Source organism: Umbelopsis ramanniana (genome assembly GCF_025399195.1).
Source record: "Umbelopsis ramanniana AG unplaced genomic scaffold K450scaffold_1, whole genome shotgun sequence".
NCBI lineage: Eukaryota > Fungi > Mucoromycota > Umbelopsidomycetes > Umbelopsidales > Umbelopsidaceae > Umbelopsis > Umbelopsis ramanniana.
In genome coordinates this window covers 675,838-692,713 of record NW_026252087.1, presented here as the reverse complement: position 1 = coordinate 692,713, position 16,876 = coordinate 675,838, and the positions used below count along the sequence as shown (strand labels likewise).

Genomic DNA, 16,876 nt, shown 5'->3' with positions numbered 1-16,876 from the left:
CGTCCAGTCCCAAGCTTTAAATTTTCACTCATTTTTTTTTTCAGTTAAGCCGAAGCATGGAAGGTATGATTGCCACTCTTCTTCAAAGCGTGGAGTCTTTTTTAATTTAGCAATAAAAAGGTGCGGTTATTAGACAACGTACACTTCATAAGCAAGGGGCGGCTGTCCATTGGCAGCGTGCGGGTGACGTCTGAAATTTCCTGTAGGCAATAGACGGTAGCTGAGTGGCGGACAGTCAAGTGTTTGAGCTTTATCACTTGACAATGGTAATCAATACGAACTGCTGGTAGAAACGTCAACGCTGGCTTATGATTAATCATACCATTCCTTACAGGCAGGAGCACTTGAAAATGCGCAAAAGAACATGCGCAAGATACGAGACCATGATCGTGAATCCGATTTTGGATTGGTGTACGCAGTGTCCGGACCTGGTATGTAACAGATGATACTTGATCGACGAAATCTCATATCGGCTGTGTCTACTTTCCGTCGTCAAGGACAGTAGAGGACAAGGAAGCGACCAGCAGATATTGTTTTTCAGTATCAAGCCATGCTTGACGTGTTTTTGCCATGTAATCATCAGCGGTCTAATGCTTCATTTTCAATCATTCCATAGTCGTTGTTGCTGAAAGGATGTTTGGTTCTGCAATGTACGAATTGGTACGTATACTTCACCATCGTCGATGTTTTTGAATACTTGATTTACACATATCTTGAACGCCAATAGGTTCGCGTCGGTCACCACGAACTAGTTGGTGAAGTCATTCGTATTGAAGGCGATAAGGCCACTATTCAAGTTTACGAGGAAACTGGTATGTGTGTCTTGTTAAACTGTTATTGTAAAAAGCTTCCTTTTCTCATGTTGCTCTATAGGCGGTTTGACCGTTGGCGATCCTGTCCTTCGTACTGGCAAGCCTCTCTCTGTTGAACTTGGCCCAGGTATGTAAACACTATAGAAACCCCCAGCACAGTCAAATTCTCTTTTTCACTCATCTTTCGATCTCTAGGTCTTATGTCCAACATTTATGACGGTATTCAGAGACCCTTGAAGGTACGTCTTGAAACTGCTTGCATAACAGATCAAGAGCATACACTCAGTCCTTTTTTTTTTTACCCGCGTTACCATAGGCTATTCAAGAAGTCTCTCAGAGTATCTATATTCCAAGAGGTATTTCTACCCCTGCTCTGGACAAGGCCATCAGCTGGGATTTCGAGCCAGTTAACTTTAGTGTAATGAATCGCGACTTTGATTGTCACCTCTAACCATCTATCAGATAACTAACTTCTCTCTCTACGGCTATAGGTCGGCGATCACATCACTGGTGGTGACATTTATGGTACTGTCTATGAGAACTCTTTGGTGTCTGTCCATAAAATCATGCTTCCACCCAAGTCAAGAGGTACCGTCACCTACATTGCACCCAAGGGTTCTTACACTTTGAACGTAAGTCACGGAAACAAACCCAATATCACTCCGCAGCCACACAACTAATGTATGCTTCTTATAGGATACCGTCTTGGAAATCGAGTTCGAGGGAGAGAAGACCAAGTTCACTATGCTTCAATTGTGGCCCGTTCGTGCACCCCGTCCCGTCACCGAGAAGCTTTCAGCCAACGAGCCACTCTTGACCGGTCAAAGAGTTCTGGATTCTCTCTTCCCGTAAGTACCTTATGCTTGATCCGCCTATGATCTGCATAACAATCCCATTTTTTTTCACACACACACATAATCTAAACAATCAATTTGCCTATTATATAGATGCGTCCAAGGTGGTACCACCGCTATTCCTGGTGCTTTCGGATGCGGCAAGACTGTCATTTCACAGGCTGTGTCCAAGTTCTCCAACTCTGACATTATCATTTATGTTGGATGTGGTATGTTATCTTTGTTTGGAATCAAGCGCATTTTTCGTAACACGCCATGTAACTTATTTTGAACTTGTTCTAGGTGAAAGAGGTAACGAGATGGCTGAAGTCTTGATGGACTTCCCCGAATTGTCTATTGAAATCAACGGACGTCAAGAGTCTATCATGAAGCGAACAACTCTGGTTGCCAACACATCGAACATGCCTGTCGCTGCTCGTGAAGCCTCTATCTATACCGGTATCACCCTTTCTGAATACTTCCGTGATCAAGGCAAGAACGCCACTATGATGGCCGACTCTACATCCCGTTGGGCTGAGGCACTTCGAGAAATTTCTGGTCGCCTTGCTGAAATGCCTGCAGGTAATGTTTGCAAATTGACATTATTATTTTTTTCTTGCCTAATCGATACTAACCCTTCTTAATAGATTCCGGTTACCCTGCTTACCTTACTGCTCGTTTAGCCTCTTTCTACGAACGTGCTGGTAAGGTTACCTGCTTGGGTAACCCTATGCGTGAAGGAAGTGTCACTGTTGTTGGAGCTGTTTCTCCTCCTGGTGGTGATTTCTCCGATCCTGTGACAGCCTCTACTCTTGGTATTGTCCAGGTATTCTGGGGTCTTGACAAGAAGCTTGCTCAACGTAAGCATTTCCCATCGGTCAACTGGAGTTTGAGTTACAGCAAGTACATGAACGTCTTGGAACCTTACTACGAGAAGGCCGATCCAGAATACTCCACCCTCCGAAATAGATGCAAGGAAATTTTGCAGATGGAGGAGGATTTGTCTGAAATTGTTCAGCTTGTCGGCAAGGTAGGTCAAGTCTTGTTTGAATGAATGATTTTTTTTTTTTGGCCACAGTGTATTGACCATCATTGCAGTCTGGTTTGAACGAGTCAGACAAGATCACATTGGAAGTAGCCCAGATCATCAAGGATGACTTCTTGCAACAAAACGGATACAGTAAATACGATCGTTACTGTCCATTCTACAAGACCACCTGGATGCTTAGAAACATGGTGGGATTCTATACTCACGCCACTCACGCTGTTGAAGTGTCCAACAACCAAATCACCTGGTCCAAGATTCGTGAGTCAATGGGTGATATTATTTACAAGCTCTCGTCGATGAAGTTTGAGGTAAGCAATACCATGCCATGCGTGGCGGCGCGGGGTCCAGCGCACGTCGGACGGAATGACGGATTTAACCACCCCCTTTATTTCTCCTCCTTTCACCTCTAGGACCCTGCTGAAGGAGAGTCTGTCCTATCTGCAAAGTATGCCGAACTTCACAAGGAGATTGAGAGCCGCTTCCGCGACCTTGAACTGTAAATTCAATACAAATGATGGAATAAACATAGTCGGTTTTTTTTAAGTAACGTCGGCTGAGCACGCGTTCTGTGCCACTTGCGTAGCAGTGTGAGGGTGTTATTGACGTACCATTTTGAAAGAAGTGAACAAGAATGACAAAACAACATTACGATGGTTGGGTTCTTTTCATCCATTCCTTCTCCCCATTTTTGTTTTTCTTTCATATTTCAGCGACCATTGAGTTTGACTGAGGATGATGTTTATCTTGCCCTTAGGGTTTGTCTAATGGATTTGGAAATTCCACCAAAAAAAAAAATTTGTGTGAGATTGGAAGGCGCCGTTTGAAAATGTAGCCAATCAATCGGTTGTGATTGAAAGCACCTGCACCTTGGCAAGAGCTTGGAGCCGTGGTATATATCAAAATAATAGGATGGAAATGTGTGCTTGAAATACCATGAAGCTTTTACTATATTATAACGACCGTTTGCATTCATTCTTGATAGCCGGATGACTGGATATCTTCTGACATCGGTTTTTTTTTAGGCGGGCGGGGGAAGGGGACTGTAAGTGGAGAATCAAAACGATGAACACTGTGAAAAAAAACAACAATTTTTTGGCTCAACCCGTGCAAACTTTCTTGCAAATCCCTGATAAGATCACATCTCCCACCTTAATCAGTGACTCTCCATAGCAAGAGTGTGAGGGTGAGTATCGACCACTTCTCTTGTTTTAACTCTTTATCAAACACTTGGGCGGAGCACACCGCACTATTCGGGCTGTGAGGCAACGAAAGGGTAATGGATAGAATGAACCCATGGACGAAATCCCAATGTTCATCGGTCAGCAGCTTCCCATTGTATTAGACAAGACGAAGCATGGGGGTTTGACGAATACTAGCCGCCTGGTCATTCAACCTGCCGTCCTTAAAAATGATCACAACCCCATGCCACCAAGACCGGAGAACGCGCGAAAATGCAGGAGAGGATGATGGGATGCAATATCATCTGCATTATTTTTACACCACATCCAGTTACCCCATGCCAAGCATGACGCTTTCTTTTCGCCTAAAAGGGTCAAAGTCGACCTCATTACCAACAATCGGCTATGATCAATTCATTACTGAAACGCGAGGCTAGTTCAAGAAGGAAAACTCCAAGCGGCCCTGACCTCACGGTGCTTTTGAGCCAGCCCAATCGCAATGGCCACCACCACTTGTTGCTCTGCCCAATTTTGAAATCTTTGTTCAACGGTATTAACCAATGTCTCTGCTCTCCTTTTAGCTTTTGGGTACACCTTTTTGCGAATCTTGTTTGCTTCTTTCTTTTTTTTTCCTCTTCACTGCTTCCGCATTAAGGTTTCCGATCAGTGAACAAAAAAAAAAAAAAGGATTTAATCCACCTAGTGAGTACATTACAAATCCAGATCCTACGAGGAGATAGACCTTGAGTTAATAACCCACTGTTTCCATAGGTTGTGAACAGTTCAAAAAAAATATCAACTCAACAGAGAGGTTAATCTGATCATGGCTCAGCAACGCGATATGTACAACCAGTACATACCGCCAAATGGGTACCAGCCCAATCCTGCTTATGCCCAACAACAATCACCGCAGCAACCAGACGCTATGTCTTCACCTCAACAACAACAACAAATTCATCGAAATTATGCTCCAAATCCTGCTTATAGGCCCACTGTTGCATTCGGTCAAAGCCTGCCTCCATCTTCATCAGCCGCTGCTTATCAGCAACACATACAGATGCAACAACAAATGCAACAAATGGGGTATGCTGCACAGCAACCTCAAAACATGCAGTTCCATCAAATGAACATGCCTCCCCAAGGCTATCCTCCAAATGTGGCCTTCCAGCAGCAGTCCATGCACCGACCACAAATGCATTCCCAGCAAATGTCACCACAAATGCAACAACAGATGCATCAAATGCAACAACAACAACAACAACAACAGCAGCAGCAGCAGAGACCCGTCTATCAGGGTAACATGGTATACGGTATGCCTCCCCAAAATATGATGCAGCAACAAATGGCAAGGCCTATGCACCAGATGCAACAACAGGCACATCGATATGGTCCACCACAACCAGGTCAACAAAATATGATGACCTGGAAGATGATGTCTCAAGGTCAAATGCACCAAGCTCAACAACATCAACAGCATTCTGCTCCTGCTGCTGCTCCTCAAAAAACTAGACAATCCACCAGAAAGACTAAAAAGAGAATTGTCTACGATGAAGCTTCTTCTGATGAAGAAGAAGAATTGGTGAGTGGAGCTGTCTTGCCTGCATTAGCCTCATTTCGTTTTCACTAACTCAAATTCTTATATTTACCACTTTTTTTTTTTTGTAGGATCTGCCATCCGAAGAGTCAGAAGACGAAGTCAGCGATTTTGATGACAGCGATTCTCCAAGATCTAAGAAAAATAAGAAAGCAAAGAAGGATCCTTCTGCTGCAGCTTCTGAGGAAAGCGAAGACCTAGTGACTATTCCTATGGGCACTAAGGAGTTTGAAAAGATTTTGGATTATCGAAAGAACCCCAGCACGAACAAGGAAGAACTGTTGGTCAAGTACAAGGTTAGTTTTAAAAAATTCTCAGGTTGACAGTCTTGAACCTATGTACTCACTCTCCCAACAGAACATGAGTTACCACCATATTGAATGGCTACCTATCACCAAGGTCGAATCTGCTCATTTAGGAAAGCATCGTGTCAAGAAGTTCTTGTCCAAATACCAAGCTGATGGCGAAAAGGGTGAAGACTATGCTGAGTACCTCAAGGTTAGTATATGACAGTGTATATTTTATGGTGAGCCCTGCAGACTCTAACCTATATTCCATCTCAGATCGACCGTATCATTGACGAAGGCGAACTCAATGATCCTGAGACCGACGAACTCAAGGTCTATTACCTTGTCAAGTGGAACAATACTTTCTACGATGGCTCTACCTGGGAAAGCGAAGATGATGTTGAAAAGGTAGGTTTTTACAAAATTCGAGGTTTTAATCAGATATTTGGAACGCAAAATGCTAAATTCGTGTCGTTCTCTTCTAGATCGATGAAGCCAAGATTGATGAATTCCACACCAGACGACAAATGCCAGACCAAAAACGCGCCAATCCTCCTGCTCGTCCTTACATTAACCAATACTTCAAATATGATCGATCACCACGGTTCGTAGCCATTATTTTTTTGTGACATCGCATGCTACATCTTGTACTCCATTCCTTACCCATTTAATTTTGGTGTCTTTTAGATTCAAGTATAGCAATGAATTACGCTCTTACCAATTGGAAGGCCTGAACTGGCTTAGATTTTGTTACTACAGTTTCCGCTCTTGTATCCTTGCTGACGAAATGGGTCTCGGTAAAACTGTACAGTCTGTTGCCTTGCTCAATGATATCTACTGTGGTCTCAACATCCGTGGACCTTTCTTGGTGGTTGCTCCATTGTCCACTATCCCTCATTGGGAACGTGCATTTAAAGCTTGGACTGACCTGAATACCGTTGATTATCGTGGCAGTCAACTTGCTCGCGCCTTGGTGCACGACACGGAATTTTTCTACAAGGACGCTGATGGTCAAGTGATTCCAAACAAAACCAAGTTTGATGTCTTGATCACAACCTACGAAATGGCATCGGCTGGAGCTGCTCATTTACGTGAAATCAACTGGCAAGCTGCTGTGTTTGATGAAGCTCACAGATTGAAGAACAAGCAATCCAAGGTTCTAGAAATTCTCAAGACGTTTACCATTTACCACAAGTTGTTGCTTACGGGTACTCCCCTGCAAAACAACTTGGATGAACTCTTCAGTTTGCTACACTTTATGCAGCCCGAAATTTACAGTGACGAGCGCCTCTTCTTCCACGAATACGGATCGTTGCAAACTGCTGCTCAGGTTGAAAAACTTCAGCTCATGCTCAAGCCTATTATGTTGAGACGTTTCAAGGAAGATGTTGAAAAGTCCATTCCTGTCAAGGAAGAAACTGTCATTGAAGTTGAATTGACCAACCCCCAAAAGCGATACTACCGTGCTATTTTGGAGAGAAATTTCGGCTTTTTGAAGAAGGGTGCTCGAACCAACAAGGAATTGCCCCATCTTCGCAATATCATGATGCAACTCCGTAAATGCTGTATCCACCCTTATCTTTTGGAAGGAGCTGAGGAAGTCATTACCTCGGAAAGCAATGCAAAATCTCAAGAATCTCAATTCAAATGCTTGATCGAATCCTCCGGTAAATTGGTTTTGATTGACAAGTTGCTCAAGAAACTGAAGGACGGAAACCACAAGGTCCTTATTTTCTCACAGTTCACAACTTGCTTGGATATCCTGGCTGATTATCTTCGTGGCCGCAACTATGCTTACGAACGCATTGATGGTGGTGTTCCTTCTGAACAACGACAAGCTGGTATTGATCGATTCTCAACTATGCCTATCGATGAGTCCTTCGTTTTCTTGCTGTGTACTCGAGCGGGTGGTGTGGGTATCAATTTGACCGCTGCCGACACTGTCATTATCTTTGACAGTGATTGGAATCCTCAAAACGATTTGCAAGCTCAAGCTCGTTGCCATCGTATTGGACAAACCAAGCCTGTTCAGATCTACCGCCTTGTGTGCCGCAATACCTATGAAAAGGACATGTTTGACCGTGCTGGTTTGAAGCTTGGTTTGGATAAGGCTGTCATGAGACGCATGGAATCTCAATCCAGCTCCGTAAACGAAGACGAGACAGGTGTAAGCAAGAATGAACTCAACAAGAAGGAGATTGAAGATCTTCTGAAGAAGGGTGCCTATGGTGCTATGTTGGATGATGAATCCTCTGCTCAATTCTGTGCTGAAGATATTGATCAAATTTTGGAACGCAGAACCACGGTTGTTCGTCATGAAGGCAACGACGCCGGTTCCATGTTCTCCAAGGCCACCTTTTCTTCTTCCGATGGTGCCACCGTCGAGTTGGACGATCCTGACTTTTGGGAGAAATGGGCTGCTAAGGCGCAAATCGAAACCACGGAAGCACCTGATGAGAATGAACTCATCGTGTACCAGCCAAGACGACGCCGTCAAGTTCAACGCTTCGGAAGCCGACCCGCGGATGGCTCTGTCTCTTCCAACGAAGGTGAAAACGACTCTGATGCTTATGTCGACGATAAGGAACGCGGTCGTCGCAAGCGTGATGGTATTCGCCCATGGAGTTTATCTGAAAAGACAAAGTATGAACGCAAGCTCATGATCTATGGTTATGGTCGCTGGAAGTCCATGAAGACCCATTTCCCTCGCCGCTCCGAGCGTGACTTGAAGGCTGTCACTCGTGCCATGATGCGTCTCATCTTACCTACCATTGAACGCAATACCGAGGAAGATTACCGTTTGATTCAAGATATCGAAGGTCTATTGGATAGCGATGTTGATGATGAACCAAGAAACAAATCCATTCCTTACAACAATGCTACCAAGGCTCAAACCGCAGAGTACCGTACTTTCCTTCTTGAGGCTCCTCAAGACTACCTTGATCATGTCACCAAGAAGGGTAGAAATATCATCTTGCGCATTCAGATGCTTCATGTGATTCGCGACAAGATTGTTCCTCACGAATGGGATGAGGCTAAGAAGCTGGAAATTCCAAAGGTGACGGGTAACCCTCCTGCCGCCTGGTGGGGTCACAATGAAGATCGTGATCTGCTCCTTGGTATTTGTCGATACGGCTACCAACAGTATTACGCCATGCGAAGTGATCCTGAATTTAGTTTTTATGGTCGCAAGTATGATGACAGTCAAGCCGGTCTCGATGACGAAGATGGCAAGCAAGAAAGCGATGCAGAAAACGAAAAGAATGGAGATACCGACGCCAATGGTGAAGCCTACATTTGGCCCTCCAAGGCTGATTTGGGTATGCGTCTCCGCCGTATCATTGCTGCCTTCCTTCGTGAGAAAGCCATTGTCAACCGAAAGGAAAGTAGAATGCAAAAGCACATGGAGAAGGAAAAGGCCAAGGAAGCGGCCAGAGAACGAACCAAGTTGGCACGCCAGAGAAAGAAGGAAGACCGTCTGGCCGAAAAGCAAGAAGCCAAGTGGAGAGAAACTTCCAAGCGGTGGTCCAAGAAGAGTAAACAAGACTTTTTGCGTACCGTCATGTCCTTTGGTGTAGAGACCATTCCCGGTGATCCTAACATCCTTTGGGATCGCTTCAAGGAACTCTCTGGTTTGGACAAGAAAACGGATGAATCTCTGGATTTGCACCTGCAAGACGTTATCAGCATTTGCGAAGACGTTGTCAAGCGACATAACGAGAACACCAATGGAAATGGCACCGCTGCCGGTTCCGCAGGCGGCAAAGGAGCGGATTCTAGTTTTATTGAAGGTCACAGCCGAGATTCCAGTATGGATCCCATCCCAATGCCCCTTCCCCCTGTTTCCGAATCCGGCGATACTCAGACGGACGGAGAAGAAAAGAGCAGCGAAGTGAAGCAAGAAGATGAACTGCTTGAGAACGATGCATCTAATACCGATATAAAAGATGAGTCTGTTCCTCCCAAGACTGAAGAATCCGTCACCAAGCATGAAGATGATATGGGATTGGACCAGGAGGATTTGGAGGACGATAAAATTGACGATGACAAGAACGATGATGATAAGAATGACGATGACCAAGATAATGATCAAGATGGTGAAGGTCATGATGGTGATGCCATTCCTTATGATCGAGCTCGTCGCGTCCTCAAGCGAATTGAACAAATGAAGACTATTAGAGAATCAGTCATTGTTAATCCCGATCTTGACGATCTACTTTCACGAGCACGCAAGACCTCTGGATTGCCCAGGTAAAGTTTCATGGACATAACACAGATATTGAAGCAGCAGGCACAATTGACTAATCCTCTTCACACATCAGCTGGTGGAAGGTGCCAGAGCACGACAAGGCTTTCTTGCAAGGTATCTGTAAACATGGTGTCAACCGCAGTGACCTTATTGTCGCCGACGAGGATTTGCCATTCCATCACATCAAGAAGCAAATTGAGAGTACCAATGAAGCTTCCGATGCTAAGAATGAGGAGGGAGAGGATGGTGTTACGGATTCAGAGTTTTTGTGGCCACGAGATCTTGTCATTGCCCGGCGCATTGATTCCTTGTGCGAACTTGTGCTCAAGCCCAAGCCATTGAGCAAGAGAGGAGCTACTTCTCGCAAGCGCAAGGCTGCTGATGCTAAGGATAGCAAGCCGTCTGGACTCAAGCTCATGCTCAAGGTCAACAAGAATAAGCAACAAGACTATGCTAGTGAAGAAGACGAAAGTATGGCCACTTATTCATCAGACGAGGGAGAGGATACCGATGATATGCTGGATCAAGCCAACCAGCGTCTCAACAGCCGATCTCAAGCTAGCAGTGTATACTCTCAAGCTAGCCCCAATGCTGCTAACCACCAGTCTGATGTTAATGAGGAGATGCCTTCAAAAAAGCCTCGTCTCGACGAAGCTACCGCTGATGCCCCGTAGAAATGATTTACAGCCGTCGTTTTATTATTGTTCTTCTTTTTCCCCCAATGAATTTTTTTTCTTCATCTTCTTATTTCTTTCTTGTTTGTAATGCAATATCATAAAGTATTTGTGCCCGTCTATTTTAAAAAAAAAAAAACGACTGGGTTAAGTTGCTTAAGGAAGTGATGGAGAAACAAGTAAGGGAATGGATTGAATTTCGAAAGGACTTTAGACTGCGCTGCGGTATAATTTGGCCTGCTCTTGTCAGAATACCCTACAGGTACATTCAATGCGCCAATGCTCGAAACTCCACATCACAAGCGAGACACAGTAATGTGGCAGGCAAGAAATGGATTCATATATGAAACCAACCATGATCGAATAGTGATTGTGCTGGAGGGAATCATACAGGTCAGCAGAACACAATAAACATACTATATCAGTGCTGTCAAGGATTTGGGAATCTCACATTGATCATGTCTAGTGTCGTTGGGAATTTCCTAGCTCTATCTTTCGAGTTGCGTGCTGTGAGGACTTGAATTCAGATATCAATGCCTTCGTCTTAACCACCGACGGTGTACTGTACAAGCTAGAAGCATCGAGCACACTTGTAGACGGCAAAATGTATGCATCTAACTAGTTCTGATATGCACCCAAGCCTGCGATACGTGCAAAGATTGAAACTAACTACCGTGCTCATTTCTAGTCATGAGGTTGAGCGACCAGCAAAACGCGTAAAGTATACCGAGGAATCTGGCATGGATTTCGTCGTACTTTCGGTCAGACGCGACCAGGTGTTGGCGGACGCGGTGAGTGCATAAAAAATTTCGCACGTCGCTGCTTGTCGTATTAATTCGGTTCGTACAGCTTGCACCGACCGTTTGGATTCAAGCCTACAATATGGATGATGTACCTGGTTGCTTGATTTACCATGTCGATGGATCTTTAATTTTTTGGTCTATCCAAGGCGAGCGCACTGTTGTCTGCAGCCCAGTGTCTGCCGATTCAAACTATGTCAAACCAGATGATAATGTCTGCCAGCTATACAGTAAATACTCTTCAAACTTGGTTCCCCGCGATATATTTACACCATCTCACCTGATACATCAGTTCCTGCAGGTCGCTTGAGTGAGACTATGCATAGTAACAAGAAACGGTAAGATTAAATAGAGAACCCCGATTTTGTGGCAACTAAATCTGATGCTTTTAGCAGGGTCGACGGAATTCTGTTTGGAATAGGAAATGGTAACATTTATTACAAAGCAGTGGATGAAACAAGCGAAGTTTGCATCATGGACCACCCGGTAAGATACCGTGTGACGGATCTGGCGTCAAAGTACGACTACTGAACACAATCATTGATAGGATACATTGCACAGTATACACCCGATATTGAGACCTTCAATGTACTCAACAGGCGGTGATGACATCGAATCTGTTGTTATTCTGACGTATGTATCTCTATTCTGTATGTAATATGACACATTTTGCCTAAATGCTTTATTTTTGGTAGCCTGGAGGGAACAGCTACAACGGTATACACTACGGAAACTTCCTACCACCCAGAAATACGCGTTCTTTGCTTGACATCATCTGTAACCGCAGCAGTATCCAATATAGTAGGGACTCCAGTGTAATATGTAGTAAATACCAATGGCGGTCGTATGCTAATGTGCTTCATTTAGGATCGTCTATACGTTCTTGACAATAGGAACAAGCTTTATCAGTACACATTCCTCGATAAATATGATTACAGCAAAGGGGAAAAATTGGTTTTGGTTGCCAATACCTCAAACGATCCCCCTGTGGTTGATATTGGACTTTTCAAATGCACGGCAGGTTATGAACCTCATGAAACAGAGCTACTAGCGGTCTTGGCTGATGGCAGCCTTACAAACTTACCCATATCAGAGAAGTAAGTGCGTCACCTATCAGCTTTTACGAATCTGAATGCCTAGTAACAATGCTTTTGTAGAATGCCCGCCTATGATGAACAATCTTTGCAGGAACAAATCCAGTTCACTATAGAGGAAATCGAAAAATGTCGTCAGTCGCAGACCCTGTTGGACGAAACTCATCAGTTTTTGAACTCGTTGCTTTCAGAATACAACATGACCATACATAAACTACAACGCATCTTAGACATGAAATCTAAACCTAAACTGAAAAGTGACTCGAAACCTGCGTTCACCTGCCATGTCAAGCCCAAGATTCTCCCCGCCAATTTACGCTCCCTGGTATCCATCGAAACATTACTTAGCATTGAATTACAGACCGATATCTCAATACGGTGGGGAGAGAACTGGCGCCGTAAGTGTGGCACCTTTACACTCCAGACTTTATGTATGTATCACTGAACACTTCATTAGTTTGCATTGAAATGGATCCTTGCTCAACCGCGATCGGCGAACCAGCAGCCAGCGGATCAGCGCCTGGTGAGCTATTAATGTGCCCATTGGACGACTTACGGACATCCGTGAAGTGGTTAGTTTTAACTTGATTGGGCATAACCATGTGTCGCCACGCATAGCAAACTGAAAGATTTTTCTCCATTAGGGAACGCGATTTTGCCGTCAATGCAAGGCTGATAGGTCTACCTGTTTACGTCAACATCAGTCTCGCGTTTTTCCCTTTTTTGAGCAACGTTGAAGATCAACATGAAAATTCTATTGGTAAGTCCTCGTTTATTCATGCCAGTTTAGGATTTTGTTTGCTCAACTTCAATGCATTACCAATATGTAGATGGTCGGATTCTGTTTCCTGTACACGGCATATTTCTGGACATGTTGTGCTATGCAGCACCTTATCCACCACTTTCAAAAGCCAACTCTGACTTTCGTGGGAGGAAGCGGACCGCGACTGACACGATAGAACGTAGTCGAACGGCAGTGGATATATACGGGTCTGCTATGAAAGTTTGTATTTCTTCTGGCGCCAGTTTCGGATGAATAGCGCCTGTCCTGATACTGATGCACCGATTGCCACATAGAAACCTTTAGGCATGGTACTTCCACAAAGCTTGCTGCTCAAAGTACGTACGAGTGCAGCACCTAGAGATACTTTATGCCAATTGGCACTCTTCACCCTATTGTCAGAAGGCCTAGACAGGTAATACCTACCTTCTATTTACAAAATATATTTTGCCATTGAGAATATATATCATGAATACTAACCCTGTTTTCGATCGTTCTTCCGTGCATTCAAATCTCGCTCAACAGCCAACTTCTGAAGGAAATCATGGCTGAACCAGAGAAAGCTGTATTCACCCTCCCGCTTGATCGAAAATTACCTGTGACCATAACGGTCCGGCAACAGCCTCAACAAGGTACATATCGTACATAGGGGGACACCTCTACCTTATGTGTATTCATTCAATTCCTTTCGTTGCAGCCTCTGAACAGCACCATTATCTACATATCTTGGTTGAATGCCTACATCCATTCATTTTGTTGAAGGCTTTCCAGGCTATCACCATGCGCCTCAGCTTCAATATCAGTGAAGGTGATTTTTTATATCTATTGAAGCCATCACTTTAAACTTTACTAATTAAGCATGACATCGCTGTCTATTTACAAATATTCAGACATGACGGACGAGATCAGAAATGCAAATGTTACTCTTGACCAGGATATTTTGCATCTCCAACACCTTCTCCAAAGCGACCAGCCAGACCTTGTTGAAGCATATAACGCGTTGTCACAGCACTGTCAGTCCCTTGACTTAGGCACTATGGTATTGGAGGAAAAAGATACCACGTAAAGAGCCTGCTTTCACGACATCAACACCGGCCGGCAAATTCGTCTTGCTCGCTCTAAATGTGTATATTCAACCTGAGGAGGACGAAAGAGTTAAATAAAACAGAAACAAAAATTACGTTCAGTACTCGGCCAATATTTTTACCCTTTGACTATCGATGTTCTCGCGGAGAGCTTCAAGTGCGGCTTCGCGGCACAGATTGTCAATGTCGGAACCGGTCCAACCATCAAGCTCCTCTGCTAGTTTATCCAACTCATCCTTACTAACATCCATAGGAATATTCCGACTGAAGCCTTGGAATAACAATTTGCGCTCCTGTTGTAAGCATGCCATAGCAAAACATCAATAAAAACACATGTACATTTGCAAGGTGTTGGAGCATCGCTTTAAACCTCAACCTACCTCTTTACCAGGCACAGGGATATGAATGTGCTCGTCAATTCTTCCCGGCCGAATGATAGCTGGGTCTATGACATTGGGCCTGTTGGTGGCTACGCATCATTCTATGAATCAGTACCTGCTCTGTGCAATTGTCCAAGGTAACCACCCTAATGTAGATTTATCGCTAATTACCTGCTAGTATAATCACATCGCTGCTGGGGTCTCCCGGCGTTGATTTGGTGAAAAATCCGTCCATTTCTGTGAGTTGAGGATCCCCAATAGATGATTCAGATTGTTAAAAAATAACGTCATGAGGAAGGCAAACGCAAACAGCCTATGAGCATGTAGAGCTCGGTCATAAAATAAGGCACTTGCCTGTGAGGAAGCCCGTCACTATTCTATCGCTCGTATTCTCAGATGAGGAACTTGTTCCACGCCTTGGTACCAGGACATCAATCTTAAGGGTTCACATGATTAGGCGCGATTCTTGTTATACCGATATCGTGTGATGACCTACCTGGTCGATGAATAAAATGCAGGGAGAATTCGCTCGAGCTTGTGCAAACATCTTGGCTACATTTTTCTCAGATTCGCCAACTATCTTGGACCGTACTTGTGACCCCTTTGACGCTATGGTTAGATTTACAATGATATGTGTGATGCACTATCAGCTTCCGACCCACCTCAACAAGCATGAAGTTGATACCCAACTCCGCGCCTAAAGCACAGCATAACATGGTCTTGCCAACACCTGGAGGCCCGTGTATAAGCACTCCTCTGGGTGGGTTGATGCCAAGTTTAATATACTTTGATCGGTCTTTGAATGGCTCGATGACTGACACCTAGAAATGAAAGTGGAAAGGACGTTAGAGAAAGCGGCGCTCTGACGAAGGTTTGAACAGACTTCAAACTTGCCTTCAAATCGTTGATGGCGTCATCCACACCGTATAGATCTTTAAACCGCACGTCGGGTAACTGTCATTCAATCAGTATAAAGCTCGCTACCTGAATTGAAACCTTCTCGATTTACCTTGGTCTGATATTCATTGAAGTTGGACGGCTTGATATATGTCAAGGCTGATTCAAAGTCGCTTAATGTCGCAGGAACCTGTGTTTTCAGCCTTAGTACTACTATGACATAGTCACCATGACCTATTCCTTCAACCTACCACACTCCCGTCATCGCTCAGATCAGCCTCCCGTTTGACCAAGGACATGACCACCTGGCGACACAAGTTTTGCAAATCGGCAGGAACAAATCCATGAGTTACTTGAGCAACCCGGTGAATGATACTATGCTTTGTAATATCGTTCTCAAATGGTATCTCTGCATGAGTTCAGTACGTTAGTGAATTCCTCTAGCATCTTTCAAAACAAGCCATAAACTCTCCCTACTTTTGCAAAGTACAGATAAGACGTTTTCTCGCTCTGCTGGAGTTTTGATGTTGAGTTCTACCACCCGATCCAGTCGGCCAGATCTTGTCAATGCAGGGTGGATTGCATGCGGTCTATTCGTGATGCCTAATATATTTCCATTTAATTTCCATGTCCCTTCATATTCACAAGTGGGTATAATCGCCTACCTATGACAAACACGTAGCTGGAGGATGTGGGCTGGTTGATTTTATCCAACTCATTGGTCAAGACATTGAAGGTTCGGCCTTCCACGCCTATAGTTGTGCCACGGAGTAACGTACTTCAGTGAGAAGTAGTGCTAAACGACTTGATCTGTGCTGATCCAACTCAGCATGGAATATGAAACTTACCTGCTTTCTTCACAGCCGTCTCACTAGCAATCATATCTATTTCGTCCAAGATGATAATGGATAGTTTATGATGTGCCATTTCCGAAAACGTTTTTGAGATGACAGCTTCGCTAGCTCCTTCCTCTATGGGTACACGAGAATACGCGTTGTGAGTATGAGTTCAATATACTGAATTATGCTGCTATCTCTTACCAGCTCGAAAGACGTCTGGGCAATTCAATATCTTGGATGGCAGTCGCGAGTGTTCTATGCATGATCTTTATTAACATCACCACTTCATAAGCATTTTGAAACTGGAGAAGATATACTCACTTGC

The 16,876-nt window shown here is 44.2% G+C and overlaps 3 protein-coding genes across 3 annotated transcripts; all 3 read left to right on the top strand.

The window, feature by feature from the left end:
* The first annotated feature begins 219 nt into the window (after nt 1–219).
* K450DRAFT_217727 (uncharacterized protein) lies at nt 220–3,237 on the top strand. The gene is made up of 14 exons (XM_051585087.1): nt 220–266; nt 335–431; nt 617–660; nt 728–812; nt 874–939; nt 1,008–1,051; nt 1,129–1,230; nt 1,304–1,444; nt 1,509–1,660; nt 1,760–1,875; nt 1,949–2,227; nt 2,293–2,675; nt 2,744–3,001; nt 3,104–3,237. Exons 1-14 carry the CDS (start codon nt 264–266, stop codon nt 3,191–3,193), a joined length of 1,860 nt encoding a protein of 619 aa, XP_051449730.1. The 5' UTR covers nt 220–263; the 3' UTR covers nt 3,194–3,237.
* A 3,201-nt stretch (nt 3,238–6,438) lies between these two features.
* On the top strand, nt 6,439–10,195 carry K450DRAFT_217718 (uncharacterized protein). Its single transcript, XM_051585086.1, has one exon. The coding sequence runs from the start codon at nt 6,540–6,542 to the stop codon at nt 10,005–10,007; it is 3,468 nt and encodes a 1,155-aa protein (XP_051449729.1). The 5' UTR covers nt 6,439–6,539; the 3' UTR covers nt 10,008–10,195.
* A 735-nt stretch (nt 10,196–10,930) lies between these two features.
* Nucleotides 10,931–14,805, top strand: K450DRAFT_217711 (uncharacterized protein). The gene is made up of 17 exons (XM_051585085.1): nt 10,931–11,068; nt 11,142–11,281; nt 11,364–11,466; nt 11,525–11,705; nt 11,768–11,813; nt 11,871–11,961; nt 12,023–12,108; nt 12,171–12,276; nt 12,343–12,572; nt 12,633–12,967; nt 13,027–13,141; nt 13,214–13,329; nt 13,400–13,572; nt 13,647–13,765; nt 13,876–13,982; nt 14,048–14,158; nt 14,241–14,805. The coding sequence occupies exons 1-17, from the start codon at nt 10,955–10,957 to the stop codon at nt 14,414–14,416; spliced, it is 2,349 nt and encodes a 782-aa protein (XP_051449728.1). The 5' UTR covers nt 10,931–10,954; the 3' UTR covers nt 14,417–14,805.
* The last annotated feature ends 2,071 nt before the right edge of the window (nt 14,806–16,876 follow it).

Excerpts from the sequence above, each read along its gene's own strand:
- K450DRAFT_217727 (XM_051585087.1), top strand. Across the intron at positions 1,445-1,508 it reads AGGGTTCTTACACTTTGAAC|GATACCGTCTTGGAAATCGA; the intron begins GTAAGTCACGGA and ends TGCTTCTTATAG. Across the intron at positions 3,002-3,103 it reads TCTCGTCGATGAAGTTTGAG|GACCCTGCTGAAGGAGAGTC; the intron begins GTAAGCAATACC and ends TTTCACCTCTAG.
- K450DRAFT_217718 (XM_051585086.1), top strand. The coding sequence starts at position 6,540 with ATGGGTCTCGGTAAAACTGTACAGTCTGTTGCCTTGCTCAATGATATC.
- K450DRAFT_217711 (XM_051585085.1), top strand. The coding sequence starts at position 10,955 with ATGCTCGAAACTCCACATCACAAGCGAGACACAGTAATGTGGCAGGCA. Across the intron at positions 11,282-11,363 it reads ACACTTGTAGACGGCAAAAT|TCATGAGGTTGAGCGACCAG; the intron begins GTATGCATCTAA and ends GCTCATTTCTAG. Across the intron at positions 12,968-13,026 it reads GTGGGGAGAGAACTGGCGCC|TTTGCATTGAAATGGATCCT; the intron begins GTAAGTGTGGCA and ends ACACTTCATTAG.